The 27,957-nt window shown below is 35.5% G+C and overlaps 4 protein-coding genes across 5 annotated transcripts in view; 2 read left to right on the forward strand and 2 right to left on the reverse strand.

The window, feature by feature from the left end:
- On the reverse strand, positions 989-3,066 carry LOC105169479 (upstream activation factor subunit spp27). The gene is made up of 2 exons (XM_011089873.2): positions 2,656-3,066; positions 989-1,458 (listed from the first exon to the last, which is right to left on the reverse strand). Exons 1-2 carry the CDS (start codon positions 2,953-2,955, stop codon positions 1,339-1,341), a joined length of 420 nt encoding a protein of 139 aa, XP_011088175.1. The 5' UTR covers positions 2,956-3,066; the 3' UTR covers positions 989-1,338.
- On the forward strand, positions 5,647-7,378 carry LOC105169480 (classical arabinogalactan protein 9). The gene is made up of 2 exons (XM_011089874.2): positions 5,647-6,435; positions 7,016-7,378. The coding sequence occupies exons 1-2, from the start codon at positions 5,845-5,847 to the stop codon at positions 7,097-7,099; spliced, it is 675 nt and encodes a 224-aa protein (XP_011088176.1). The 5' UTR covers positions 5,647-5,844; the 3' UTR covers positions 7,100-7,378.
- On the reverse strand, positions 13,655-16,778 carry LOC105169481. 2 transcript variants are annotated; one of them, XM_020696163.1, is made up of 4 exons: positions 16,470-16,778; positions 15,923-16,389; positions 15,066-15,413; positions 13,655-14,967 (listed from the first exon to the last, which is right to left on the reverse strand). In XM_020696163.1, the coding sequence occupies exons 2-4, from the start codon at positions 16,373-16,375 to the stop codon at positions 14,344-14,346; spliced, it is 1,425 nt and encodes a 474-aa protein (XP_020551822.1). In that variant the 5' UTR covers positions 16,376-16,389; positions 16,470-16,778; the 3' UTR covers positions 13,655-14,343. The 2 variants fall into 2 exon arrangements, with proteins under 2 accessions (XP_020551822.1, XP_011088177.1); XM_011089875.2 differs by having other exon boundaries at positions 15,923-16,777.
- The window catches only part of LOC105169483, an 8,219-nt gene continuing 4,353 nt past the window's right edge, over positions 24,092-27,957 (forward strand). The window contains exons 1-5 of the mRNA XM_011089876.2: positions 24,092-24,240; positions 25,096-25,162; positions 25,906-26,159; positions 26,788-27,379; positions 27,759-27,946. Of these exons, the coding sequence (XP_011088178.1) occupies positions 24,209-24,240; positions 25,096-25,162; positions 25,906-26,159; positions 26,788-27,379; positions 27,759-27,946 (1,133 nt within the window). The 5' untranslated portion in view covers positions 24,092-24,208. The remainder of the gene's footprint in view (positions 24,241-25,095; positions 25,163-25,905; positions 26,160-26,787; positions 27,380-27,758; positions 27,947-27,957) is intronic.

Genomic DNA, 27,957 nt, shown 5'->3' on the forward strand with positions numbered 1-27,957 from the left:
ACATGTTAACATATGCGAGGAGGTTTATTTTCATCTTTATAAGAATAGTTTGATAAAAAAATATTTGTTTGATCTACAATAAATCAATCGTAAGTAAATATAAATTTTTATTTTATTTTTTTATAATATTATTAAAAAAAATTATTAAACTTTAACTAACGAATAAATCTATTTATTGAACAAAAATAAATATTAAAATTACTAAATATAATTTTCTAAATTATAAAAAAATTATGTATAATTACATTAAATATAAAAAAAAAGGCAGTATGATTATCCCCAAATTTTACAATAGAAAATAAGGGGGCCATTTTACCAATAATTGTTTCTTTCTCCTCTCCAAAACCATTTCACTATGTTTGTTTTCATTTTCAAGTTATTTTCGATACAAGTTAAAACATACCCAATGTTAGTCATCATTTAAAACACCTTATTTAGGTGTTTTTAACTATTTTAGCATAAATACATACATATATATACACACACACATATACATAAATATATATAAAAAACACATGATTTGACAATAATTTAACAATAAATAGTAATTTTTGTCTCCCAAAACACAACATTAAACATATAATACTTATTTTAAATTATCTTAAAAAACAAATCCAAACATACATACTATCTCTAACACACACTTATTTATCTCTATTTTTCTCTCTCTATGTCCACAAAATACAACAAAACACTCAAAAAACGAATTCAAACATTATGTTTCCTTTCTAGGTTATCCTAAAATAAAACTCCACTTTCAAAATAAAATTTTTATTACTTAAATGTCTTGTCATTTAACATCAATAATTCCTAACAACTGTTCTTCAAAACCAACAACGTAATTTTTACAACACTGTTACACAAAACGCAGTCAGTTTCATGGAAGAATGCAGGAGTAGGGTACTCCAGAGAATGGGGATAATACAACATTTAGTAGCCTTTTTCTGATATATAATTAAATAAATGAAGCTGCTCCAGCTAGAGAAACTTTTTACCAGCCGATACCTGCACTTAATCAGAAAAAAGGAATGCCAATCAAATCATACGTACACCATACTTGACAAGAATTTTTGTGCCAGTCTTGAGATCCATCAAGAATGCATATATTTGCAGTCACTACAAAGCATTGCACTTTAAAGCCTACAAGTGCATCCGAAGGCAAAATCAGTCATGATGACTGATCCTCTCGCCCACGAGCTTTGAAATTTATCTATAATGGAAAACAATAGCTAGTGATTCCTAAAGACTGACATCATTCATCAACAGAAACTTCATTTACAAAAAAGATTGATTTCCTTTCAAGATGCAAAGCCATAATCCTTGTACTCATTCACTTTCTCACTTAAGAAAGTGTGGATTAATCAAGCCAGCAATCTCAAGGAACCCAACACGATCCCTTCCTCCGAAAATCTTCTTCAGCTTCTCATCACAGATAATGACCTTCTTGTCTTCAGGATCCTGAAATGAAGAAAAAAGAAACAAGTTCGTTCTACGTAAACATGAAATGACTGAATTATTTTCAACCAATATTTAGTGAAACAGTGAAAAAGTAATTGTATGAGATTCCTCAAAATATTCAAGTCAATGCTGATAATGGATTCAAAACTAAATACTAGTCAGTAGTTCAGAAATTAAGAAGACGGTTGGCTTATCCATAGAGAACTCATGTTTACTGAAACTTTTGGAATAAACCAACGCAAAAGCAATGCAAAGCTAACCTTCACAACACACAGCCTAAAACTCAAGTGATATATTGCCTGCTTCTCTACCAACTCATGAACTATCATCTTGCTTCTTCCATCATCTAGTTATATGACTGAAATAAATAAGACTAAAAATAGAGGCTGACTCTGAGGCAGCCAGCAGGAAAAAGTCGACAATTGCAAATATAGTCTACAAAACTAAGCATGGTACAGCTGAGTCCAACCACTTTGCCGCGTGCAATATGTTAATAAAATTTCAGGTACACGGCAACCTAATTCTATTTGAGCAAATCAAGCACAAACTTCCAATTAATTAACAGACAAACTCTGCAACAATAGAAGTCGAAACTACTTGACAATTTTTGACCCCGATATGTAATAATTGCCAGATATTTGTACGAGTAACCCCAGAAAAAAGGAACAGAAAAGATATTAAGATTCAGAGTAAGGCGCAGTAATAAACCCATAATTATTTTGTACAATTAAAATGTTAGCTGTCCATTAAAGAATCCTCTCTTCATCAATACCAACATCACAATGTCAAGCTGTAAACAAACGCATTAACATAGAAGATTAAAATACTCAATTCAGTCTCAGGATCACATGCTTTATCCACGTTGTCATTTGTCCATATAGATAGGAAAAAGAATGGAGAAACAAAATCACCAGATAAACTCTTGACATTAGGTCCAAGCCAGCACAGTAAAGACAATGCTGGAATTAACCCTTAAGGCAAAACTAAATAACATAACCACAGTGCAAGGCGAGACAGTTTCAGAGTAATACGTAAAAGTACAGATAAATAAACGGTCCAAGACACTCATTAACAATCAAAGTCAACGGAAGAAAGAAAGACCTGCCTAGTCATAAGCATCAGATACAAAAATGCGACGAAACAAACAATACAGGCCCAGAAATATATAAAAACTAGGTTTCCAGAATGTGTATATACCTGAAGATTGTGCTGCTTAATGTGAGCCCAAATCTCCTTGAGTGCTTGAGTGCGGGGAATCTCAGGCACACCGCCGAGAAACGCCTGCATTTCGGGAGAGACTCGGCGCGGCTTCATTATCCCCCTGGGCTCGCGCTTCTTCGTCTCCATAACGGGCTTGGAGGAGGCAGAAACCGTCACCGATGGCAAAACACGCAGGTTAGCGGAAACAATGCTGACAGGGGCGGAAGACGCGGAGTGGCAGAAGGACCGAGTCTCGGCCGGCAGAAAACTCGAAAAGACAGGCAAAGACATGGGCATTGTTGAGCAATCAGCGGGTGTGAATATAGAGATTATTGGAAATGAAGAAGGGTTTGGAAGAAGAAGAAGAAGATAAGACTTCAAAAATAACACTCCCCGCCTCTTGTGCCGTTTTCCAACTTTATCAGGTTTTCATTTGGTTATTTACTGAAATGCCCACACACCCACTGCACTATTGGGCCAAGCGTAATTTGGATGAGGCCCATAAAGAAAATACTAACGATCTCCTTAAGCCCAAATGGATAAGGCCCAAATGGATAAGGCCCTTTTGTCCAACTCATATTGCCTTTTACCAACATTTTGTTCACCTCTGCCTCTTTCAGAATTGCTGTCCAAATTGGACACAAACCCTTAATGACTATAATCTACACACACTGCTCAAAACATAGACCGTAATTCCCTCGGAAATACGAGATTGAAAAATCATAATTTTAAAAATATAAACAAAAGTAAACTGAGTAGTGGGCTGTCTGTTCTAATATGAGTGAGTTTATGACTGCCACCAAATCCTTGATGATTCAATTTGCTACAAACAAATCAATGATGAGTCCGAGAAAGATTGAAGCGTCAATGAGACAGGAGCAGGTAGCTACAGCCTCCAACTGTTGTTATGGGGTATTATTGCATTACATGACATGAGCGGCATGATCATCGCTATCCACTTTAGGCACAGCAAATTGATGACTGCACCAAACTTACCCTATTATTCCTCCTCCCTTCCAATCTACGCCACCACACGTGGGCCCCCCCTTCCCTCTTCTCCTCCCCCACTTTTCACTAAGTAATAAAAAATCTCAATTATTTTCTTTGAAATTAAAAAGTTTGTTTGCTTTTCTTTTCTTTTGTCTTACATCAATTCCAGTCTTCTTCTTTTTTTTTTTTAAAAAAAAAACACTAATGTCATATCAAGAATTTAACTTAACATGCATAGGTTAATTATTTAAGTATTTTGAAATATAATATTAATGTAAAATAAATCAAATAGTTTAATTTACTCGAAAATAATCATAGTATTATAATCCATGATAAGAGGCTTTGATTTGATTCATAGTATGTCACTTTAGTTGGGTGAGATGTTTCAATTCGATCAATAATGCACGTTAGTTTTTATGTCACTTTTAATCACAGGAGACGAATAAGAAAAAAAAATAAAATTAATTTAATTTTCACAAAACAAAAGACATAATAATGATAATAATAACAACAGTAAGTGGGAAGCGGAATTGCGGTGCAATGATTAGTTTATTAAGCAAATGATGAGGACAGGCTGGTAAATTGGTGTCTAAGCATAGTGTTCTTTTTCTGTTCCTTCCTTTGATTCTAATCAAATCAAGACCAACCCTACGTGCCACGTCTACGCCACCATTTGATTGTCTTCTTCAACCAAACTAGCCACCATCACTTGGATATAATGCATCACATTTTTAAGTTATATCAACAAATGATTTAATATATTATTATTTTTAAATTTAAAAAATATAATTAAAATACATGTAAATGCGATATAAAAAATATAATGCATACATACTTCTGTCCTGTATGAATGTGGCAAAAATACTCCACTGTTAATAATAAATGTAAGAATTTTTGGTTTTTTTTTTCTTAAATTTCATTAATTAAACTAGATTTTATAAATTTGAAAACGGGGTAATTCTAAGTATGATGTAAGTATATGAATAAGTAGAGTAGAAGGTAAACTTTGATGGATGGAAAATTATACCCACCATCATCACTCATCACATGTTTCATCCTTTTACCTTGTATTTATTTTCTATAATTAAAATTTTCTGATTAAGAAAACTAATCACTTCTTTAAAGCTTATTCGGACAATCCTTAAATTGGTCAATCCCAACCCACAAACACATTCAAATTAAAAAACTTAAGTCTGTACATGTGAAGCCACTTCCATTTTATAATGAAGATGCCCATCTTTATCATTTAATTTATGTTCATTATCTTTTTTTTTTTAAAATCTTATTTACTCTCATATAAATTGACTAACTATACTAGGGCAATTGAAAATTCGCTAGGTTGTTCATTGGATAAAATCCAATTGAGATTTTATTGAACGGAAATTCCATATATCAAAATATTATTACCCTGTATCAAATCGAATTAGTTGATTCAATTTTGATAATTATTAAATTTTTCTCTGAATATCCGTTTCAAATGTAAAAATCAATTAAATTTTAAAAATAATAATTTTTTATACATTATGTTTTGAAATTGTATTAATTAAAATAATAAAAACAGTACAGAAATGTTTTATATATGTATAATAGATCGATACTAAAAATCAAAATTCAATAAAATTATTAAAGTTCTAAGAAAATAAAAGTCAAATAGCGAATTGATTTTTTTTTTTCCCGAATTTGATGTATCCAACTTTAAACACCAGAATTGGAGCAGTAGTGATGATAAAAGTTGCAAAGTTGATGTTAGAAACTGTATGGCTAAAAAGTAAAGAAATTTGATTTTACCACTTTTGTTGTGATTTACATCTTAGTATGATGATTTAAGAATTGACATATGGAGAAATGGGTAAGGAGTGGGTGGGACCCATCTATAGTATATATCTCACTGCAGAGGATTTTGGTAGTTACAAATCACAACTCCCAATTCCTAGTGTTGCACGAACTACACACCAGTACATAAAAAGGTGGCATCTTTGTTTTTACTCCTCTACGGTTTCATACCATACATATACACCTTTTTCAGCTTTTAAACGTCTTTACAGTTTCATTCCTACATTTCCCCCTTCCTATATATACTGTCTCATTCCCTGCACAGACTCCGTCTTAACCTTCACTCTCACACTCACTCACTGTCTCTTCGGTGCGCAGCGGGTTGGGCCGAGGACAGTGTGTGCATACCACATTTTATTAATAATGGCTCGGAAACTGCTTGTGTTTACGGCTTTGATCTGCATTGCCGTCGCCGGCGTCTCCGGACAGTCTCCATCTACTTCTCCGACTGCAACTCCTGCTCCGCCTACTCCTACCACCCCTGTCTCCACTCCCCCTACCACCACAGCTTCGCCTCCTCCAACTTCTCCCACACCACCAGCAGCTACACCACCTCCGACTTCGTCTCCGCCTCCTGTTTCTTCCCCTCCGCCAGCTGTAACTACTCCACCCCCAGCTACTCCTCCTCCTGTTGCCTCTCCTCCGCCTGTTGCCACTCCTCCTCCCGTGAGCTCCCCCCCACCTGCATCTCCTCCTCCGGCTGTTCCTCCACCCGTTCAGACTCCGCCTCCTCCAGTTCCGTCTCCTCCGCCTCCCGCTCCTACTCCGCCCCCACCGGCTGCTCCTACCCCTGCTCCACTCGCTTCACCACCAGCTTCTGTTCCAGCTCCAGCTCCATCAAAGCCGACGTCTCCTGCGCCGTCTCCATCGTTGCTGAGCCCTCCGGCACCTCCAACTGCAGCTCCAGGTCCGAGTCTTCAGGCGCTTTCTCCTGCTCCATCAGCCACCGATCAGGTACCTGACAACCGTACCATTTCACATGTCTACCAGTACTTTGAAATCTCTCTCTCTCTCTCCTTACTCTATTCGCTTTGCGTTGATGCATGATGTCATATATTTATATATATATACATCCTATCTGAAATATGAATAATAAGTGTAGCAAGTATAGGTCTTAATTTCTATATTGAGCTCTAGTGTGTATTCGAATGGAATTATATACACAACTGAAACTCGAAATTGTCATGAAATGATCAAATCTATTCGAAAAGCTTGAAACTATCTTTATGGTGAAACTAGCTTCTGCAGTAGACAATCAACGCCTCATGTGTATATGATGTCGATAGAAAATTAACAAGTTCAGATTCTAGTGATGGAGAGAAAACGAATGGATGGTTCAATTAATACAGGAACTTTGATTAATACCCAGAATAGTTTGGGAACTTTCCTGCGGTTAATGTGTGCGTTATCAATATAAGGTTGTTCTAGTTATCATTTAAATAGTTTTTCTTTTAATTCTACTGACTGTTGATCCAAACAAATTACTTTCTAATTTGCATATAAACCCTTCTTTATCTTGAAATATTCATTGCAGAGTGGAGCAAATGCAGTGTGGTCGTTGCAGAAGATCATCGGTAGCTTTGTTTCCGGATGGGCTGTGGTCTATTTGCTACTTTAGATTATTACTTTATCTGGCTATTGACTTCCGAGTTCCGGCCCATATATATATCTATATATTTGTATTTGTTGCATTTAGCCCATAGGGTTCTGGTTCTGGTTTGGAGTTTTTGGCTTCATTGATTTGGATTCTTTCGGCACCTTTTGGATCTTATTTTTGTATTGAAACTCTCAGGAGTGAGTTATTGTTCATGAGACTATCCTAGCTACTCTGTTTCATCTCTCAACATTCATCCTTGTTCTTGTTAATACTGTTATATTAACGTTCTCTCTTGCGAAATTTATGTGTTGCATAGAGCAGAGACTATTAACTGGGTGTCCCCACTTCTTGTGCAGTTTTTGGTTTTTCGGCTGTGTAGTAAGGAAATTCTAATCCAAATTGAGTTTGAGAGGACGAGAATTAATTATATATCAAGTACAATATACTTATAATATAATTACTATGTAATTAGAAAAATAATCAATCATGTGATAAGTGTATCACACTCACTTTTTAATTGATTTCGTCCAATCAAATTTTATTTGGAGAAGAATCGCCTCCCGGGCTGCTAAAGCCTCTGCTAACTCCCCAGTCCCTGCCATGCAGCCAAGCCACGCACTGCCCCAAATTATTCCGAGCGACCACCCCAGCACCCAGCTCCATGCCTCGTTCAAAAGTTGCCCCATCAAAATTAAGCTTTATAATATTCGCCGTGGGAACGTGCCATCGAGAGGAGTTTGGAGCCTAGATGCCGATTCAGAGACTCTCCTCTGCACAAGGAAAGCCTCCATGGAGTGCACCCCAAAACCGAACACCTGAGAGGGCTCCAGACAACTCCCTTCCATAAGCTTACGATTCCGGCACCACCAAACCGACCAACAGATACACAAGAAGAGACAAAAATCCCTGTCATCAAGGCGGAAGGAAACCTCTTGCATCTAGAGACTGGTATCCCGGGCCTTAACAGTCCTAAATAATGAAGACAGAGGACATACCCCACACAATGCAAGTATAAGGACAGCGGGTCAAAAGGTGCATGATATCCTCATCAGACGCCCCACAGAACGGGCCTCCCCCTGAAGCTCTCGCACCATCTTAGACAGATTGATACTGGTTGGAAGGGCATTAAGACAGCTCGCCAAGCAAACACCTTGATCTTATTTGCAAGTAAAGCTTGCCATACTTTCCTCCACCACCATTGATCCCGCGTGCCTCGGGAGCTCGAACAAGGATGAGCCTCCAACTCGCAAGCGGATGATAGGCGCTCCGGACAGAAAACAAGCCAGTCTTAGTATAGTGCCACACCAAAATATCCTCCTCCCCTGTTCGACTAAGCTGGATACTAAGAATAAGTTCGCTATCCATCGGCCAGAATAACTCCTGAACCCTCCCACTCCCCACTAACAGAATCCCTCAGCTCGGAAACTCTCAAGTTACTGCCCGAAGCTGGGGGAGGGGTAATGGGCCGAAAAGATCTGGGACGAGGAAGCCACGGGTCAGTCCACACTCGAATAAGATCACCGGACCCCACCCGTCATCGACATCCAGCCCGGAAAAGATATTGCGCCGCCACCAGACTCCGCCATGTAAACAAGGGACGTCTTCCCAACGAAGCAGAGAAAATATCACCATTAGGGAAATACCTCGCCTTAAGCACTTGGTTGCTCAGGCTGCATCAGAATCTGCCACAGCTGCTTAGCCAACATAACAGATGCAACACCTGGAACCCCAAACCTGCCAAAAGCTTTCTATCGCATAACTGTTCCAAGATACCCAATGAATTTTATGCTTTCCCCCAGTTTCCCCACCAGAAATTGGCAATCATATTCTGAATTTCCTTTAATAACGTGACCGGGAGTCTGGAGCACCCCATCGCATAGGTCGGGACAGCTTGGATAATGGATTGAATAAGTATCCACTTGGGACAGTAGCCTCTCATTCCAACCAGTTATTTTGTTCCAAATTAGATCCGGAACAATGTCAAATAGCTCCCTCTTTGACCGAGCGATCCTAGAAGGTAGGCCCAAATAAAGCTCCATCTCATTCTTCCCTCCGAATGGTAAGCTCAGTAGCAATAGAAAGACAGAGATCCTAGTTTGGGCCCTTTCTTGGTAACACAGATGGTAATGGCTGTATGAATGAAGATCTTGGATCTCCTAAAATGGGTCCAAAATTGATTTCAACTTGAACCCAAATGGATCCATCCCAACCCAATCCAATGAGATCCAGCCCACCATTTGAATCCATATTGCAACCACATGGGTAACATCCACGTACCCCTACTAACATTATTGATGAAAGCTAGCAAGCAATAATAGATTAGGATCCAAGAACATGAAAATTTTTAAAATAATCTTCTGGAAAGTACGCCTAAGCCTAGAGAACGATAAGGCCGACACAATCAATAATGGATTCACATAAATAAAAGGTATCAGCTTTTGGCCCACGCATTCCCACCCTATAACTTTCCTTCCTTCTTCACCCGTCCAACAATTAAACCAGAAGCCCCAATTCAATTCAATGATCTTCACCCTATATATATATGGATATAATTATTTTATCAAGGCTAATATCGTAAATACATAAAACTCTAAAAATATATGGTGGTTTTTATTTTTACCATCTTCTTCTAGAAATGACATCTTTATCCTTTGTTAAATTCTTGCTCCATCACAAACCTTAAAAAATTGAGACACATGTGTAAAACTATTAATTTATTTTAGTAGTATATAATTATTTATCTTACTAATTAATTATAGTTATTACTAAATAATAGTAACTAGTGTATTAATTGGCATAGAGGATAATATTAAATATATAAAACATTTACAACTATGATGCATAGACACGAAAACGGCGACACGACGATATGAAAAATTTTAAGAAAAGTAGAATATGATATGATACTGACACGGCTATGAATAATATATTTTTCATTATATATATATAAATAATTTCTCATAAAATTAATATATGTAACATTTTTTTAAACAATACTGATTTCACAAGTTTAAACCCACTGTAGAAAAATCATCTTACCGTAATTCAAACAGATATGAATAGTTTATGAATACTTTTAAGAAAAATTGATTTCACCCAAACCTAGACTATTCAGAACGAGCCGCTACAGTAGTCATGAAATTAGGGTTTTGAAGGAGAAAGTAAAAGAAAAGTGAGAAAGAAGAAAAAGAAAAAAGATAGAGAGAGAGAGAAGAAGAAGAGTATTGAAGAGTAAAGGGAAACTATTATTCATTTTTTTGCCCAATTTTTTTTTAAAATCGTAAAGTAACTCTTAACGTGTCGGACATGCTGAAGCACTGTGCCCATTTTTTTAAATTTTTTTCCGAACACGCTGAGGTCGTGTCCGACATGTGTTCGAGCTATGTCTTACACTACAACGAGTAATTTTTTAAAGTGTCTGTGCATTATTATAGATTTATAATCATAATCATTATCATTTTCATTAAAGGAGAAAAAAGGAGAGAGAGAGAGAGAGAGATTTGGAAGGGGCAATGTGGAAATGCACGTGGAAGGCGTCTGTACGTGTGAAGTAAAACATAACATGGAACTCATAAATGCTTCAGTAATGAATTAATTACACCTTCCATCTCTCAATTATTAAAACTTTTATTTTTTTATTTCTATTATGATTGTTAAATATTATCAATTATGGGCTTCTCATTAATGTGCCATTGCCCATTTCTCAGACTCTGCCGACACTTTTTCAAAGAGAGAGAGAGAGAGAAGGAATTTTTATTTAAAACTCAGAAAATTCCATCATGTTTTCCTTACAGTCTTTATTACACTAATAATAATAATAAATAATAGCAAAATGGTCCTTGAAAATGGGAAATATTGTCTACCAATTTCACAACATTTCCTAAACCTCCGCTACCACAAATCCCCCAATTTAAGTGGACATCAACTAAATCTCAATCAAACATACACATTTTTATTAATTTTCCAACTACTTTTTTTTTAATTTTTTTATTATATATATATATATATTGTACTAGTGTCACATATGGGAGATTCCCAACTCTTGATGCTTATTTATAACTGTACGGTTGAATTTCACTTTCCTCCCCCCCAACTATGTGCATTTTTGCATTTTCGCCTATTAAATTATAAAAATATATGTATTTTGTTTTCTTCAGCTGAGAAGTGCTTTTTTTGACTTTATTTGTATTTATAAAAGATTTTTTAGAAATATTACGAGAAGGGTTATTTTGATCCTTTATCAAGAAAACAGGTATTAACGAGTTGCAAGATTATATATGGAGTTGACGTCTATTTATCATTGAAAATTGAATAAAATTGGTGATACGTACACCTCATATTATCATTTTATAGATTTAAAATTATTCTTTCTAGACCATATATTTTTTCTAAAAATGATGATCTCGTTACAACTATTGAGAATGAAAACAATATGTTTTGATAAGTTTTTAAATCATACTTTGAGTTTAAATTCACTTATCAAATAAAAAAAATTAGTTTAGTTTAAATTATTCATTTAAACCAACAATTTTAAAGTTTCAATATTCTCTCAAAGAAACGAATCAAAGAAATAACTAGTGTTCTCTTAATTTAAGTGAACAAAGTATAGATTTTCATAACTTGAGGGGTCAAAACATCAAACATATAATCAAGTGTAGCAAAGTGAAATTTACCCTTGTTTCAATACTTTGGGGACTCGTTCATTATTTTGCCACCCTATAAGCTCTTCTAGGCTATGTACATACTCTACTCCTACATCATCTTTGGTTCGTTGCTTTTACTATGAATTTATTTTATTAATTTAATTGTATAATATTTTAATTTACCGAACTTGTTTGACTTTGATGTCAATTTATATATATATATATATATATATATATATATATATATTAGCTGGTCTAATCGGTGGAGGTCATGTATAATAGGGGTAAATGTGAGATAAAAAAAACTTAGAGGACCACATGTTGAATTATTAAAAGTGTTTGGGCAAGCTTCACTGGCAGCAGTCGCTATGGGTTTAGCACATGGTGCTACGCTGGGTCCGACGTCGATGAAATTTAGGAATACTTAAAATAAGTGGAAGTTAGTACGAGTTTGTCTAGAGAAAATAACTTAGGCTGCGGTGAGTTCAAATATACAGCAGAGAGTCAACCATTAGAATCAAATCACTGCACGATGCAATATCCTAGGAAGTAAATGAGGTGGAACATGGGATTATTGTTATAATATTATGGAGTTTTAGCTACTTTTTTCAGGCATATAGACAAATAATTATTTGGAAAAGCGTTTCTTGCAGTTTATGTTTATTCGGGGATGTTAGTAGTATGATTGGTGATGAGATGGATACGTAATTACAAGACAAGATACAGTTAGAACAACATTGAGAAGGCTTTGATAATAGCTCTTTGATGTTTTAATTAGATAGGTTGTGAAAATGTTAGGACAACCAAAGGGATATAAAGGGTAATTATTTAAAATTTTGACGGTAATCACAAATGTGAAAATAATTGAATGATTGTGGTGAGTTCACATACTTTAAAATTTTGAATGTAAGGAGTTAAGATGGTGTCAATCTTACCTGTATGGATACTTGTTGGACTTAAAATAAAAAAGGGGTAAAATAAGCGTGACATTAAATATGGGTGTACAAATTGATTGATTGAGGTAGGTGGTGAAGAAGACATTACAGAATAAGTGCAGGATTTCTTGGTAGAAGATGAGGATACTCAGTTATATCTCACTTCACAGTTTGATGTCATTTTTGCAGAAGCATGTAATTAAGAGAGGTCGCCCTTCGTCTTGTCAACCGCATTCACATGTCCCATACCAACTCAAAATATTATGAAACTTGATACCAAAATCACACAACATATTATCAAATATTATTTTTGGGTCAATTATTCATAACTTAAGCGCTCAATATATTATATGAATATATGCAACCCAATACCAATTTCTAATACAAGATCTAAATAGGAATTTACGGGAGCAAATTTAGGTGGGGAAAAGGAAAAAGTGAGGGAGGGGCAAATATGGAAGCATGGAGCCAGCTGAGGTAGGTAAAAACTAAAAAAGAAAAGAACAAGGGTGGGAAATGATGAAGAAATCACATGGGCGGGCCAACTTTAATTTACTCTGCCAACTCGTGCATATGGTGCAATCATACACTCAAAATTTTGCCCTAAACGAGGCAAGGGCAAAACTCATCTCTTCAACCAAACCCCACCAAGGCCCACATTATTTTATGCAAAAATGAACAAACGGATGGGTTTTGGTCCAAGTCCAAGTCCAAGTCCCAGCACCAAAAAGGCGGTTTCAAAGAGAAAACTATTCCAAAAAGTAGCAATGAGCAGTGGGAAAAGCAGCCACCACCATATTATTAAAGCAATTTCCAACTAGCCCTCTTACATGCTGCACCACAAGTTTTTCCTAAAATATTCCCAAGTAACATATGATAAGATTCCTGTTGCCAGCATAAAATTCACCATGGATGCTCAAAACAACTATTACTTCAAAGCACTAGCATATATATGAATATATATATATATATATAAATATATATACAATTTACAGAGCTAACAAAAAACTGATATTTGTAAACATTACATAAATAATTCAAGTAACTCATGGGATATTTTCCAGTTTACAAGGTTTTCTACCCAGCAGGTGAAGACAACTGCTGCTACTTGCAACCATAAGAGTTGGTTCACTTGCTAACTTGGCCTCCTCTCCCTAGAAGCTACAGAGGAATTCCCTTCTCCTTCCCAAGGAAAGGGAGACTTCAAAACACTAGACAAACAACTAAGACACGGAAATGACACACAAGAACCGATGGATGTACTAAAACCCAACCAATTAGCAGTAGTTCCCTTCTAACTGCCAAAGCCGTGTATATTAGGTTGGGAAAAGGTTAGTCAAATGAAAATGAGAAAAATCTCAATGGTTTTGCCAGTACTAATACTAAAGCTTCACCACCCTTCCCCATCAAACAGAGGTAAACTGAAAACTAAGCCTCCATTTGCCCAAACCCGTAGCCAGAAAAAACGAGCTCCAACACCCACTAGTTGGATTCTGCTATAGGAGTATGTTCAATGAGGCTCGGCAAGAACCTGTATATGATTATGCTCTATAACAGAGACTAATGGAGACGTGACAACTATAATGAAATTTCTCAATAGACTGAGACTATATGTTATTTCTATGTGTTAGTAAAGCTAGAAACTGCCTAACCATATGAACATTTGCCAGAAGTTGATCCTACTTGGTCAGATTTCAACCTTCCATACTACGTTGTCAATGCTGCTAGTATGAGAGTTCTCCAGCGCTGCAACTTTTGCACGATGCGCTGCAAGGGCAATTCCTGATTTTCCTCTTTCCTCCCGTGGAAATTCACAAGTTTCACTGATGGAACCTGATCTCAAGTCTGCCGGTGGAATAAAACAGTCAAGTGACAGACCTGGAACATTGAATGCAACCTCTTCAATTGTCCAGGCTTCTTCCATCCTGGTCTTTGTATGGCTCATTGCCATCTCTCCAAATCGGAAAAGGGTCACGACAGATCGTCCAGAGTGAGCAATCATAATTCCTTCAACAGGCCGATAATCATCCAAGAAGGAGTTGATAGTAGTTTCCCAGTAAACGGCATCCCCACCATTAGAATGGATGCGGGTAAGATGTGAATCCTCCATGTGAACAAGAAGCCCGGTCTTCTGGCTGAAGTAACCAAACAGTACATGCCTTATGATTTCTGCTGGTCCTTCACTCCGGGCTTTCAATGTCTGAGGGTCAGCAGCAAGCTTCAGAATGAAGCAGTCTTCTCCATTGATATTTTTCTCTCCAATGCAAATGGAGTCAGCAAACATACTAGCCGTGGTTCTCGGATCAAGTCCCTGAAATCATACACCAGAATTTCCATGAGATCAGAAGGCTGGAATAACAAAAACCAATAAAAATAAAACGAACATATAAAATTTGATCAAATCTTCACCTGAAGGGCTCGGCGCAGGGGCCTAACTGGTCCCTTGGCAGTGTGTGCCCCGAGCCATGGTGTGTGCCTCCACACTAGCTTGCCATTGCAGCCGGCATGAACTTTGCTTCCTCCAACAGCAAGCTCCACATACCACATGTCAGGATTCATCTGCCACAAGACAAATCCACCGGATTCAGCAGCTCTAGCAGCATTCCTGTTCTTCACCACTTTTGTTGCAGTTTCAAACTCGGAAGCTACCATCTTCAACTTTCCCATTGCATAAGCATTCTTAACGGCGTTCTGGACTTTTTGCCCTCCGGAAGCAGCAGTATACTGTTGCAATATGTACTGGGCCGACGAAGTTTCCTACAACATTGCAAAAACCTTGTAACACCAAGTAGTGGGAATTTTCTTCTTGAGTAACAGCATGGTATGAATGCTAAAGAACAGTTTTGGGTGTTTCAAATTAAGACAGCAGATAGCGTCATCCAGAAGTTTTCTATTCTTCAAGCATGAGAGTCAAAGATTTTGCACCCATGTTTAAAAGTCTAGTCCAAGACTCAACATCAGCGCTCTCTATATAGACAATTAGTATATTATATTTTTCAGTAAGAGACAAAGATCGTTAGAACCGATTCAATTTCAAAACAAATCTCAAATCTACATCACTTCTTCATCATCAAACAGAAGAACGAACCTAAAAAGAAATTGAACTCTCACTCGTGGTTAAACTTAAACTACCTTTTTACAGAACTATTAATTCAATTCTAATCCACATCTCCGTCAGAAAAATCCTTTACAAACAAAGTACAGTAACAAAGAAACAGAAGTTTACATAAGTAGATATCTGCTCGCACAGAAATAGTAATACGTACAATGGGCGTGTCCTTTATACTGAGATGAGGCAAAGGGTCAGTGGTGCAAACGTGCACCGGCGCCAGTGGCGCACCCATTACTCCAAGCAGCAGCCTCAGATCGGACCTCTTGCTGCCGCAACCATTCTCATTCACGACCACCGACGGGGTTCGAGTCAGTTGCCCTCGAACCCACTGCCCAAGGCCCGAACCCACCCGCTTCGACTCTCCGATTTCCTCGCCATCGGGATCCGGACCCTCCATTAAAGGCGTCAGCGTCTCCCCAACCGGTCTCAGGCTGCCCGATCTTGCAATCAACAACCCAGAGTTACTGGTACTGACCTTCTTCCTCCGGAGCAAACCCGACATGGGCGACGCGCTCCGTCCCGGACTCTTCGCTCGTGACCTTGCTGGAGACAAGCCACGTACCACTTCCTCCTTCAATGCCGAGAAAAACCCTTGTTTCCTCTCCATCTTTCTCGTCGCAACTTAATATAAACACAGATATATATATGTATATATCACAACCCAGTATATATAACAAAAACAATCACGCAGAAGACTGTACCTCTGCAGCGCTAGACACAGAACGGGGATTACATGATAGGACTAGTACCATTTTTCATGAGATCCTTCTGTTAATACACGAACAAAATTCTCAATTAGACAGAGTTTGCAGCGTGTTATAGTAGTTAGAGAAACGGGGGGAAGGAGCGCAAAGCAGAAGTGAGGGAAAATGGTTTGAGAAGAAGGTGGCGTTATTTAGAGAGAGCAGCAGAGCAGCGTGAAAGCGACTCGGGGGAGAGAGAAAATGAGAGGCAGTGTGGCTGCTGCTGCTGTGATAGATAGGGGTGAGGCGAGTGGGTCTCACGCTCAGGAGGGGTCAAAATGCAAATATCATATGTTTCAGGGGGTGATGCCCTATTCTGTTCTGTATAGCGTCTGAACGTTGCAGTAGGATACTGCAAGCAATTTCGCTTCGCACGGAGGGTAAAAATGTAAATAAACAAAATATTCCGTTACAATCAGTAATCAATGCTTGAATGCGTTTCCACCAAACATCATTACACACACAGTACATACATTCATAACATTTTCAAGTCTATAAAGTAGCTGAAATCAAATTACTATAATACTGCACCAATACTATCTATCTATATGTTAGAAGAATCAAATTATAAATTTTAACCAATTTCGCATACATCACTATACATACTTAAGTAATATATAATTAAATTTAAATTCATGATCTCATATTTATAAGATTCCAAATCGAGATCTCATTTATAAATCTATTTATTTTTTTATTAAAAAAAAAATTATTTTCCGATTTGCTGTCGACCACTATGAAGAGAGCTGAACAAGCTTAGAACACATTCTGAAATCTCCATGAGAGTATGTAATGTAAAGACTCGTGAATACTTGTATAATACGAGGAACTAAGATATGTTCACCACATACGATGCAAAAACTTCCTGTTTTCATGGGCCCAAATACTTTGATTAATTACTTCTGACTACTAATTTAACAACCCATTCCATCGTGGCCCGAAACCGACAAATTTTATGGTTTTTTTTCTTTTCTTTTTTCAATTAAATACCAGAATATTAAATGGTGTGAACCATATTTGTGCAACATTGTTTCAGATGGGCTGACATAATATGATTCACATTGTTTGAGATTAATTTATGGAATAAAAATGAGGTATTTTGTTGTGTAATTGCTTTCTTCTTTCTAAGGTAAGCGATCAATTATATTTTTCAATGCACTAAAACACTGAAAATTGATTAAGTGCGTCATAAATTCAAAAAATTGCATAGAAATCTAACGGCTACACAACAAATGTAAAATCTTATATACGGAACACAAACAGAAAAATCTTCTAATAAGAAAAGGGCCTCTTTACATTTAGGTATAACTTTGAATTGTGTCATTTATCTAATCGTGTAAACTATTTTCTTTTTGTGATATCGGCTCAGTTCGATCCTACAAGCTCAAAACAAACCTTGATTGGGCTTGATATGAAATCAGACCACATGTGATCTGATTGAGAAATCCATAAAGTATTCAATATTTTTACTATTTAAACTTTTTCGTTCATCACTCAATCTAATCAAGTAAACAACTTATAATTTTTATTAATTTATCAAATCCTATAACAAATCGATTTGAGTCCTATCAACCATTTATCCAAACTACGAAAGTGAAAAAGCTCAAAGTGAATCGTTTTAAAATTTCAATCTAATGAGATTTTAGTATTAGATTAAAAAAAGGAGTTAGTACATACAATTTAATATAGGATCCTTTACATGTATTTTGTTGATGTAAATATATGTTTTGTCGTAATTATTGATTGTACCAAGTAATTTAATAATCCTGCACGGGAGTTTCTGATGACTCCCAACTCAATGTTTGGCATTATAAGGCACATTTAGCAGTATACTATGTAGGGGATGGTGCTGGTGCTGAGTCATAATTTATACCGTTGTGTCAACTGGAGTTTGTTGCGGAGAGAAGAAATGAGTTGGGTTGGGTGGGTGTATTCTCGTGTGTGGATTTCTGTTTGAGATTTGAAGGTGGTTATGTTATGGGCTGAACATCATACGATGTATATGAGGAAGCATTCACATGTTCCGCCGTTTGTACTTTTGTTATTGTCCGCAGTTTCCCACCATCTCTTTCCTTTGTCTATTACTGCAAACTCGCGCTAACAAGAAAATCCTATTAGATGCAGAGGGGACGTGATATGATTCTGATACTTTCAACTAATTAAAAAATAACACTTCACATGTAATTATAAGAAACTTGGGGGACGGATGTGCAATTAAACCACGTTAATCAACATCTTGCATCAAACCTACCAACACAAAATATATACCAGTAAGTAAATGTAATGATTTTAATTAAAATCTTTCTCGTGCAAGAATATTTGATAGCAATTTTTAGACAAAAACAAATTGTCATACTTACCTATTTTTTATTTTCCTCACACAAATTACGTAACAAAATTTTTAATTAAAGAGTTCGGACAGACTAACATTATATATATATACAAGTGACCTTTTTCCATTTAGCGGGGGGCAGCAATCGTGAGTGGCCTTGCCCGTGTCCATATGTTTCAAATATAGGAATATGAACGAAACAAAGGTGCCAATGTGTCGGAACTAAAGAATAAAGTGGAAATATCTATCTATGAAGAAGAGCATGCGAAAAGCGATAATTCAAGACTTTTTGCTTATAATTTCCAATTTCAGATAAACATCACTTCTTCCATTCATGTGCATGCAACTCATCCTATTCACCAATCATCTATTCATTCGGTCATTGGTTAAGGTTATAACCGAGGTCCCATAAATAATTTTAAGTATCATTGAGCGTGTGTTTGTCATCTCATTTTCTGTGAGTTCTTATCTAATTTTATGTAAGTTATTGTAATTTATTACTAGTTTTAGTCATATTAATATATTAATTAAATTGATATAATTCATTACTGTTTTTAGTCATATTGATCAATTCAATCGAATTGATGTATTACTAAAAAAAAATCACCCTATTGGCGGTTTTAATGAACAGTACCACTATTTGATTTTCGTCTTAATTTTTTTTATTTAAATTAAATATAATCGAATCGAATAATTATACAGTGAGTTTAATATATGGTTGGATCGTACATTTTGTGTGACTGATTGATTTAATAAGTGGGGCAATAATTATTTGACATGAGTTGTGCAGGTGCGTCAGTGTATCAATTTAAAATGGTTTGCGTGCAACACATTTAATTTTTATTATTTTTAAATTGTATTATTCAAATTACTTGAATTTTTTAAATTTTTTGAAAACTTTATATGATTTATTTTTCACGGCAGTGATTATTCACTGATGATATCAAATCAATACTTTACAGTTTACAATGGATATTACTTTTTGAAAAGAAAATTTTCATTTAAAAAAAATTAAATCTTAATTTTACAACTTCTTGAAAAAGAAATGGTAATCTTCATTTTGGGTCCGGAAAATATTAATCATGACAGGTTTTTTTTTTTTTTCTTGAGTTACTATAATATTTGAATGTGTGAAAAATACTGACATCGGCTATATAAATTCATTATTCGATTTCTTTTTATATTTGTAAATAGTTTTTTAATTTTCTTTATAAAAAAAATGAAAAACAATAGTTTTAATTTAATTGTCTTATTACATCATATCCTTTTCCAAGCTGGATTAGATTAAATCAGGAAAGGGGGAGACAAGAAAGGGTACTATAACTTATTGTTACTTCAAAAACAAGGGATCCCCCCATGGGATTTTAGCTATAATCATTTTATTTTTTTATTATATGTGAAAAAGCATATATAGACATCCTTGTAATAAATTATGTTACAAGTAGTCAAGTACAATGATATATGTACTCTAAACCCCTTCAAAACACACTAATTGGTTCAAGGGTCCATTTCATATACTAAATTTTCAAGGTTAATTTTATTTTTTTAATTATTAGAATAAAAATATATTTAAGAATTAATGTGGATTCACTATTTTTTTTTTCCCAAAACGTTATTACGAATCTATCTATTTTTCTCTTAAGCTTCTATTGCTGTGATTAATCAATCAGTGAAAATCGTTGAGATCATTAACCCATCCGATTGTTTAATTGGGTAAAAAAACTGTAGGAAAAATTGACATAAATAAAATTAATAACGTGAAAAATCCCGTACACTGCATATATAATAATTTTTGTGACACATTAATATTATCTTCAACTAGATGCCCCAAAACTTTCAGTAATTATAAAAACAACCCAATGAGGATCATCCTCATCAAACTGCAAAGGCATAAAGCTCACAGCTAAAAAGCTGCCTCCACCTCAGCGCCATCTGATATGGGGATAATCTCAAATGTGCGTTTCTTCCTTCGCGCCCCCAACAAGCTTCTTGCTTTACGCGGCTCAGCACATGCACCGCTCACCCACTAGCCACACACACTACACGTACATGCTGCTAGTGCTTTGCATGAGCCCCGTCGCTGTCTCTAAGCCCGCAAAATATCGTTTTCATGACCAGTATTGGATGGAAGATCAGTTTTGACGTGCGTAATTTACCCTTAGATACGCATATGTTAAATCCGTAAAAAGTTGCATGTGTTTAGGACATGCAGTTCAGGTATTCATAAATTATCATAATTGTATAATTTCATGTGAATTATAAATTATTATAGGATGATCATGATGAGTCCATACATATTAGAGTTTGGTCGGCAAAATAGGATTAAGTCGGAACGGCTTAGATAAAAAAAAAAGACACAAATCTTGAAGTATGTCTTAGTTAATGTCATAGTCGGCGATATTTAGTTTGTTCACGGCCCTCAAATGATATTGTCCCACGTCAAGTTTGTTACAAATTTCTTTTTATTTTAAAGTGAGGCGCTTAGTAATTAATACCGCAATCGTAAGTGACGAATTAAACTTCTTTATCTTAATTTATTTTTTGGGCTGAGTGCAGTTATGAATGCAATTGTATATGCCTCAACCGTCAACACTTGTCGATTAATAACCCGTTATTATCTGCACTGTCTATTTCTCCTTTACTAATTAATTGAAGATCATTGATTTTAGACAACGATATTTGCAGCTTTTTTGAATTGACAATATTACCTCTAATCATGATAGATCGAATTATGGGTGTACGATGAATCGAATTTTCAATCAATAAACTGATAAAAATTGAACCTGAATTCAAGTTTGAACCCAAATTGAAAATAAATAAAAATTAGTTTGAAGCAAGCGGAAATAGGAATCTTCTTATGCACATCCTAGAACGATGTAAGCTGATTATAGGGCGACATTTTCATCGAGTATTCACATAAAATTCCTTCAAAATCCTGCTCTAATACTTTTCTATTATAAATCCATAATAGAAAGAAGGAGACAAGGGCGCAGCGAGGTGAGGTTGGTGCTTTTACTCAGCAACTTTTTGACCTAGAAAAAGAGTTATGGATACGCTATTGAGGAAAAAAGCAAAAATCTCAACTTGTTCTTTTTTCTTTGCTTTTTAATCCAAGTGGGGGAGTGGATGAGAGTTGTGTAATAAAGAAAAATCCAACACATATAGGGGAGTATGATGGGGTGGGGTGGTATTCATATGCAACATCCACCTGTAAAGCCCCCTCCCTGCATTCTCCTCTCTACCGCCTGTTTTCCTATACTTATCCCAGAAGCAACAAGCAACCCCCACCTCCCCCTCTCAGCTTCATTAACTTTTCAATGACAAGGTATAAATTTTAATATATGACTGGCTGTCACGCTCTTTCTTCGTATGTATATATGATAAATAATATTTTACATTTTAAAGTTATGAATTAAAAAAATATATATTTTTTCTAATATATTATATTTCTAAAAAAAATCAATTTAGGGGTATTATTGGCATAACAATAAAATTGATATTGCACTGTTATAACTGCCATTTATGAGAGAAAAAAGGTCATTTCTTTTTGTATAGTATAAATTTAATAAATAATATTTGACGTTTTAAAATTATGAACGAAATATATATATATATATATATATATAAATCAATATAATATATTTCTAAAAAAAGAAACCAAAAAAAAAAAAGAAGCCAACTTAAGGGTATTATTTGCATAACAATAAAATTGGCGTTGCAGTGTCATAATCGCCATTTATGAGAGGAAAAAAGTATTTTCTTTTTATATAGTTAAAATGAAGTATGATTAGCGTATTATCTATACTATTATATAGAGAAGGGGACTTATTTACAGTATATAAAAAAGAAAAAGGCATTTTTCTCTTATAAATGACGATTATGAAACCAAAATACCAATTTTGTTGTTATGCCAATAATACCCCTAAGTTGATTCTTTTTTTTTTCTTTGTTGCTTTCTTTCTTTCTTTTTTCCTTTTTTAGAAATACGAGTATCGGTTTTTGTATATATTTTTTTCTTCATAACATATTTTAAATATAAAATATTATTTATTATATACATGCAGTGCGGTATATCACGAAGGCTAGTGGATACAAAGGGGTGGTTTTGATACCACTCACACCAAAAAATTGAGTTTCACTAAAATACCCTTATAGCTAATTCAAGTTTATCTACTCTCTTTATCCACAACCCCTTCAGAATTATTATAATACCACTACACCAAATTATTATAATACCAAAAATACCACTACATCAAATTATTATAATACCAAAAATGCCACTACACCAAATGATTATAGTACAAAAATATCCTTCAATTTCCCAACTCATGTTAAATTAACCACTCAATCAAGTTCCTTTAAAAAATTAATTCTATGCAATTACTGGATTCAAAAATTAAATTTACTCACATTTTATTTAAATCTATTGTTAATTGAAATTGAAATAATACAATAGTATTTGTTATTGTTTGTACATATAATTATTGTTATCAATATAACATATACCGTATAAAGTGTCAATTTTTAATTTAATTGCATTAAAAGAAAGTTACCAAATAGTTTTCGCGTGTGGGTTTGTAAGGCAATGACAAATTTCATAAAGAAACAATTATGAACTTTAATAGAATAAAAGCATTACTAAAAATTATGGGCGCTGATAGTGCGTGCCACCGTGTCTAGTTATTACAAATTGAAGGACTGTGTAAGTGGTTAAGCCCATCTCAATGGATGGGCTGTATTTAGCAACATAGGGTCAGTGGGTTTTCATTTAGCTCTTATGGTTTATATGTGGTTAGGTTAAGATCAGCCCATCCAAGGCCCAATGGGCTGCCCACCACAGATAATCAGTTTGTAGGGCTAAGTAAGGTGTGATGGAGTGATTATATCCAGTTATTAATTTATCTTATTCCACACTTTATCAAACTGAGTGAATACCAATAAAAATTATTAATTTATTATATACCATATTTTATTCAATTTGGTCCGACCAATCATTTATTACCACATAAATTTTATAGATTGTACAACCGAATTAATATTTATTATTAATTATTTTAAATTTGAATCCAGCTTTTTTAAAAATAAAGGGAGAAGAAATCATTTTCATTTTTAAAAAAAAGAGACTGAAAAAAATTAATATATGCAAAAATAGGTACACGTACACTAATTATTGCAATGTGGGCCATGCGGCCCAAAAGTGCGAACACAGGGCCCAAAGAAGATTCCCAAAACGAGAGATTAATTACTGAATGAAGAAAAAACAGAAAAGTTCCTCCAGGAACGAAATAGTTCGTAATATTTATTTCTCTGTGATAATCTGAAAGACGTTTTGATTTTCGCCTGAAAGAAAGCGCCAAGCATCGCCATGGCTACAGACATCGGCACCTTGGAGAAGAGGTTAGTATTTATCCCAAATTTGCGTTGGATTTCAATTAATAGTTGATTTCGAGAGAAGGTTGTAGATGTATTTTTTGTTTGTTGGGTTATTTGATGAATTATGCATTCGTGGGAGAGTAAAATTTCTATTATTCTACTTTTGGCAGTTCGTTTTGCTGCTCTTTTTTCCTTGATTGAGTGTTCTTGGCAGGCTGAATTTTTGAAATGAGAAGTTGGCAGCTCACAAATTCTTACTCTGTTTTTTTGGGGAAAAAGAATCATATCTTATGGTTTGTATAATGACACAAGATTCGGCCTTTGGATGCATATCTGTCAGCATTTGACTAAAGGTTATTGATGATAATTAGTTGATGACATGAGATAAATCTTATCTTGAGCAATCAGATTATAATGAAAGATTCATCTTAGAGTTAGACTACTATGGTTCTTTCTTAGGCTACCCAACCACCATGTCTGGAGCTTGATACATGGAGTTGTTCAATTGGTTGAATAATTGGGAAAAAAACCCTTAAGTTTCTGAGTTTTCCTTCTCCTACTTCTGCAGTGTTGAAAATTTGGGGTTATGACGATTTTAAGACGTGGGATTATTTCACAAGGGACTTTCCACATGAACTTTCAGACAGCTCTAGGTTTATGTGAGATAATCTTAAATTTAGATGTACTCCACTTGTACTTCATAAGCTTGTTTGTATGCCCAGAAATATTATGTCTGCTGCATGATGCAGAACTTTCTGCATTTAACTGATATCCAATGATTCTTCTTGTTTATTTCGAGTGTTTTTACAAAAAGCCATGGCTTATCTCTGATATAGAAATACTCCAGTTAGATTAGTCATACTCTGGCGCCATTTTCAGGTTCTTTGATGCTTGCAAGAGGCAGGGAATTATACCAAATAAGGCAATCGTGGCAGCACTGTTCAAGGTTTCACATGATTCTGACGATCTTTTCTTTGTTAAAATTGGTTCCTCACGAAATTTGATCTATCAACATTACAAGTAAGATGGACTTCTAGCAAAATGTAAGTTATAGGTGTTTAGGAGTTTCTATAGCTTCAACTGGTGCAAGGTATGCTGTTTTAGAACACCAGAGGATTTACAAGTAACTTTTGCTTCGTTGAACTGGTACCTTTTATATTTATGCAAACTATGCTACTTGTTCGAATATATGTTGACTAAATGGATAGAATGGGGGTATGGGATGTGGAAATTGGCAACTTTTTGAAAGAAAAATCTTGGCCCGGTCCCCTCAACCATTGCAACAAATGTGGTACATGTTGGTGAAAATTGAATAGCATATAACCTGCTGTCATATGCATACTAAAATTATGGTACTGGCATGTGAATTGCATTCCGGAAAAGTTTCCTTCTTGTTTTGGCATTTATATGGAATGGTCATTTTCTCCGTGTGTATCTATATATAATTTACATGTTGTGTTCTGTTAATGGAAATATTCTTGTGCTTCTCTAAAGATATCTGTTGTCTGGAACTTTATTAATCTTTTTATTTTAATCTCATATGTGGATGGAATTTAATCATTAAGTACCTCAAATGTTTGACCTTGTGAAATGAATGACGTCATTTTTGCTTATTAACTCTATTGCTATCTATATCTGTTGATGGTAACCTATAACTGCATTTCATTGGTCATGCTTTTTCTGATACAGGCTAAGATCAAGAAAGCCCGACATGAGATATCTACCCTCATGGTTTCAATGGATGATTTGAAAGATGTTGATCTCTACCCACTTCTTGATCTGTTGAAGGAAATTGATTCTTCCGAGATTGATGCAGTCGACATAGTAAATAGATCTTCATGTGTACTCAGTGGAGAGCATGTTTCAGCAGTGCTGCGTGCTGTCAACAAAAAGCTTCGAGTAGTTGATATCTGTGACATCTCATTTGGGAAGGATTTCTTGCTGTATGTAGTCGTGCCTTTTAACTTTTTCCTTATTAATCTCGTACCTGAATATATTTTGATTGCAGACTGCCATTGAAATGCCTTAATTTGTTGTCCTTGCATCATTTTGGTTGAAAAGTCTAGATTCCTTTGGAGAGTCTGTGCTGGCTTTTATTTGGGATGACTTGTTTTAGCGGCAAGCCTGTCTCTTCAATGAGTATTATTGTCTGCAGATGTACTATTTTACTGCTCTGTTAAGTGAGATGTCCATTAGTTTCCCCAAAAGGTTAGACAGGAAAATCTGGAGTGTTAGTTGTGATCTTTGCCCTTCTGTATTTAATTGTGAGATTGGAAGGCTCTTTGGCTTTATTCTCATTGCGCCTAGTTATTGTATTTATTCCATACCCTTGTCTATGCTGTGACGTTATCAGAGAAAATGCAGTGCAGCCCTTCATAATATTTTAATTTATGACGTAAAAGTTCACCCCTCTTTGTCATATAGCCTATATGTATTTGTGTATTTCACTCACACACACACACATTGACACATAGACAGCGACACAATTCTGTGTCCCATTCCCAGTGCTTTTGCTACATACATGAGTTTATTGCTCAAATTTTTTAACTCACAACAAGATCTTTCCTTCAGGGATCTTGCTCAACAAGGCTTAGCATGTGAAGTCCTAAATCTAAGGTCATCCCATTTCCGAAAGCTCAGTATGGTTGGCAAATATGTGCGCATGCATACACTTAACCTGGATTTCAGTGCTTCACTCACTAGTTTTCGGGAGGATTGTTTTTCCTGCATGCCAAATTTAAGATTCCTTTCATTATGTGAAACAAGAATCACAAACCTGTGGACAACTAGTGCAGCATTATCCAAGCTTCCTTCGCTGGTTGAACTTAGATTTCAAAATTGCTTATATTGTACTGAAGTGGGCTATTCCTCTGCATCATCTGGAAATAAAGCCAGTGAAGGCATTGGTTCAGGTTGTTCGGACCTTGGCCTTTACATAGAATTACCTTCTCCCAGTGATGAAATTTTTCCACATTTGCAGCTAAATATAGATGATGAGGATATGAATGATTATGATATAGTACAGGATGTTAGAAGCACAAATGAGGATTCTTCAGATGACAGTGAAGTTGACTTCTCGAGTCACCATCAGGATTTTGGTTCAACCGAACTCTTGCCTGATATACCTCTTGGTTGGCATGAGCTGGCTGATTTACAGAATGAGGTATTGAAAGTTCCATGTTTCGCATAATTAGAGCAAAGATTTAAAATTCTGCTCTTTGTTCCTGTATTTATATATTTATTCTCGGAGAGGAGGTTAACAGATTCAATAGCCTAATTTATACTAAATCCTCTTGCTTCGGGGTTAGGGAGTATGGTTTTAGCACCAAATACACTTGCTATCTATTTGGTGCTCTTCCAGCCTTTGTTAATTCATAAAGCTTTTTTTCTGCATAACATAAGATGATGATTTAGAAACTAATATTGCTTTAGCCATTGTGAGTTCTCACTTCAGAATATTTCATTTCTTGGAGTATATAGCCCTCAGTAGGAAGGAGGGGATATTTGAAAACCTCGTAATCAACACTTATGTGTCAGAACAGATATCTTTTGGAGCACTGGACATGCAAGACGAAGACTCATTCTATTCCGAATCGACCCACTTGTGTACTGTGGCTTCTGTTGCCCCAAGAAAATACATTTCGCGTCATCCGTCTCCGATATGTTATGAGAAACATTATAGAGATTACATGATTGCTTCACTACCGAGCCTTAAAGTTCTTGATAACTTGCCAATTGGAA

The sequence above is a fragment of the Sesamum indicum genome, linkage group LG8 (assembly GCF_000512975.1).
Source record: "Sesamum indicum cultivar Zhongzhi No. 13 linkage group LG8, S_indicum_v1.0, whole genome shotgun sequence".
Lineage (NCBI taxonomy): Eukaryota > Viridiplantae > Streptophyta > Magnoliopsida > Lamiales > Pedaliaceae > Sesamum > Sesamum indicum.